This window comes from Zerene cesonia, chromosome 13, assembly GCF_012273895.1.
Source record: "Zerene cesonia ecotype Mississippi chromosome 13, Zerene_cesonia_1.1, whole genome shotgun sequence".
Classification (NCBI taxonomy): domain Eukaryota; kingdom Metazoa; phylum Arthropoda; class Insecta; order Lepidoptera; family Pieridae; genus Zerene; species Zerene cesonia.
The window spans coordinates 3,506,085-3,508,916 of NC_052114.1; the positions used below are offsets into that span (position 1 = coordinate 3,506,085).

The following is a 2,832-nucleotide window of genomic DNA, read 5'->3' on the forward strand; positions in this document are numbered from 1 at the left end:
ACGAATTACTTGATATAACGAATATTTATTTGTTCCCTTCCGATTTGTTATATCGAGGTTGCACTGTATTAAGATGTTGACAGTAATTAAAAAGTAGGCAGTAATGAGTTCTATAATGTAAATTCAATCTGGTAAAATAGCAATACATATTTTTACAAAGTACATCTTACGCATTTACCATACAAGAGTACGGTATGAATTCTGTCTAATTACGTGTAATAGCAACTTACAGCTTGGTTACAAAAGTAATGTTTACACAAGTTTAATTTCTGTACATCATAGGCATACCCAGAGAACGTAAGAAGCAATGTATATTCATAACATAGTAGAAGTAGTTCTATTTTCTCTGACGGTGCATCGCGTCATGCCTCTATACAATTCATAACCAATATTTACAAATAATACAAAATATTACAGATAGGAATACAACGTAAAGACAAAAATCTAATTTAAATGGTTTCACACATTTTCTTGCTTTTAATTACACAAACAAAACAATGAACAAGGAAAAACATTGTGCGTACGATGTTAACGTTATGTGCATAAAACATAACAGCGTATCAATCACGATGGCGAATTCTTAACTATCAGACACTTGAAATAAATAGTATGAGAACATTGAGAATTTAAAATTCTGCCAACATAGATTATAACTAATTATTATTTTATCTCATGTTGCCATGGTAACCACAAAACATTTATGTGACTAATTGTTTCGACGCGATGCTCTGCTTCGCATATTCCGTGTCAACTATCCCGCGGCACGCGAGCGAGAATTCGTGCACCGACTCTAGTAACTTTCGTTTGCTGTTCTTTTCCCTGTAATTAGGATGAGATTAACTTAATGAATAGGCAACAATAAGCACAATTACAAAAGAGTGAAGCCGCGGGCTCCAGCTATATAATAATAACTAGCTGCGCCCCGCGGTTTCACCCGCGTCCATCTGTCTGCGTACTAAATTTCATTACAATCGGTTCAGAAGTTTTTGCGTGAAAGAGCAAAAAACACACACATCCGTACAAACTTTCGCATTTATAATATTATAGTAGGATAGGATTCATGCTGTAATACTATTTTTGTTCACTTATGTTTGTAAAAACACACACACACACTTGCACGTATATTATTGTAATAGTTAGTAGCACGAATTTATTTATTGTATATTGTGTAATATCTTGATACCGAAATTTTGTTATGTAAAAGTGTATTTCTTTTACTTTAAACGAATACAGTGTATCGAAAGAAGAACCTCGTTCCCACGATACATGGAACCATATATTCGCACCTGAGCACGGCGTCGATGAAGCGGTGCTTGTGCGCGGGCGTGGCGTGGCGCGAGGGGAAGTCGGGCGCGGCCAGCGCGGCGCGCAGCCACGCCGCCAGCTCGCCCGAGCCCCACGCCGCGCGGTTCAGCGCCAGCAGCAGTTCCGCCAGCGGCTCCAGCTGGTTGCGGGGGCTGCTGCCGCCTGCGCACGACCCGCGACACGCGACATTCAATATTTCACTCCGACCAGTTATTACAAAGTGTATTTACCGCAGTATGATTTTATTTGATCAATCTAAAAGGGCAACGAATTAAAGTATATGATATATATGTGGTATGATGATGTAGATGGGAGTCGAGCACGCTTTGGCACGAATTTTGGCCAGCTCGCACCGGGGATGTATCACACCTTCACAGAAGACCGGCGTGTAATAGTAGAATGTTACTGTGTTTCGTCCGGAAAAGCAACTGAGTCGGAGGCCCTTTTCCTTACCCTTCCCAGTCCTTTCCTTTATTCCTCTCAACAATCCTTCCTAAATCCCTTTCCAATTAAAAGTCGGCAATCCATTTGTATAGGTGCAACGTCTGCAATTGACCTTACATCTCTGTTCATGGCCGGAGGCAGCGCTCACCATCAGGTAACGCACCAGCTCCGTTGCCGACGATGACACAAAAAGGATTTTTTTTTTATGGAATTTTTTTTATATTATTTTTTATTTATGTGGAAAGGTATTAAAATGTATGTTATAGAGCGACGCCACGGCGCCCCGGCGCCGAGGCGTACCGATGCAGCGCAGCACGGCGTAGGTGAGGTCGGGCGCGGCGTCGCGCAGCGCGCGCGGGCTGCGCGCCGCCAGCGCGCTCAGGAACAGGCAGGCCGAGCGCGCCGCGTGCGCCTCCCACACGCGCACGCACGTGCACGCTGCGCACCACACCGATGCTTTATTACTCTCTTGTCGTTGTGTTCCAACGATATTATGATGTACAAACAATTCAGACATAGTCTCGTTACTGTTTTATTATGTGAAAATGAATTAGGTTTTAATTTTATTGAATTACTTTAATACGCAGTAGATGATTCATGATTTATTTCTAACTTGAATAAATATATTAGGAAATAATAAGACTATAGATTTCCGAATTATTAGTAGTGTCGACTACACAACACTACATACACAGAGCTTGGAATGGGAACAACCAGCTACGCTACGCTTTAATAAGTTTACGCTTGTATAGTGTTAAAACAAATTGTATTCGATTATTTCATCAAAATAATAAATCTTCAAAATTATAGTTCACTAATTATCTCATCATTAAAAGGTACTAAAAGGTAGGTAGTAGACAGGGGGAATACATTTTAGATTAAATGTTATTTTAAATAAGTCTTCTTTACAAAATAATCAAAAAGTTCCTGGAGCGAGAGGTATCATTCCACGTTCTAAAATAGACCCGAATGACAACAGTTGAAATCATACGGATTTAAAAAAATAAAAAAGGTGTATGCGATTCACACACGATAGAAGTGAAACTTCAGTAAATCGACAAAAGAATGAGATGAATATATATA

General features: G+C 40.0%; 1 protein-coding gene across 1 annotated transcript in view; it reads right to left on the reverse strand.

The window, feature by feature from the left end:
• Positions 1-6: 6 nt before the first annotated feature.
• The window catches only part of LOC119831489 (importin-13), a 14,673-nt gene continuing 11,847 nt past the window's right edge, over positions 7-2,832 (reverse strand). Inside the window, exons 15-17 of the mRNA XM_038354873.1 lie at positions 2,050-2,187; positions 1,287-1,467; positions 7-819 (exon numbers count right to left, since the gene is read on the reverse strand). Coding sequence (XP_038210801.1) covers positions 699-819; positions 1,287-1,467; positions 2,050-2,187 — 440 coding nt within the window. The 3' untranslated portion in view covers positions 7-698. The remainder of the gene's footprint in view (positions 820-1,286; positions 1,468-2,049; positions 2,188-2,832) is intronic.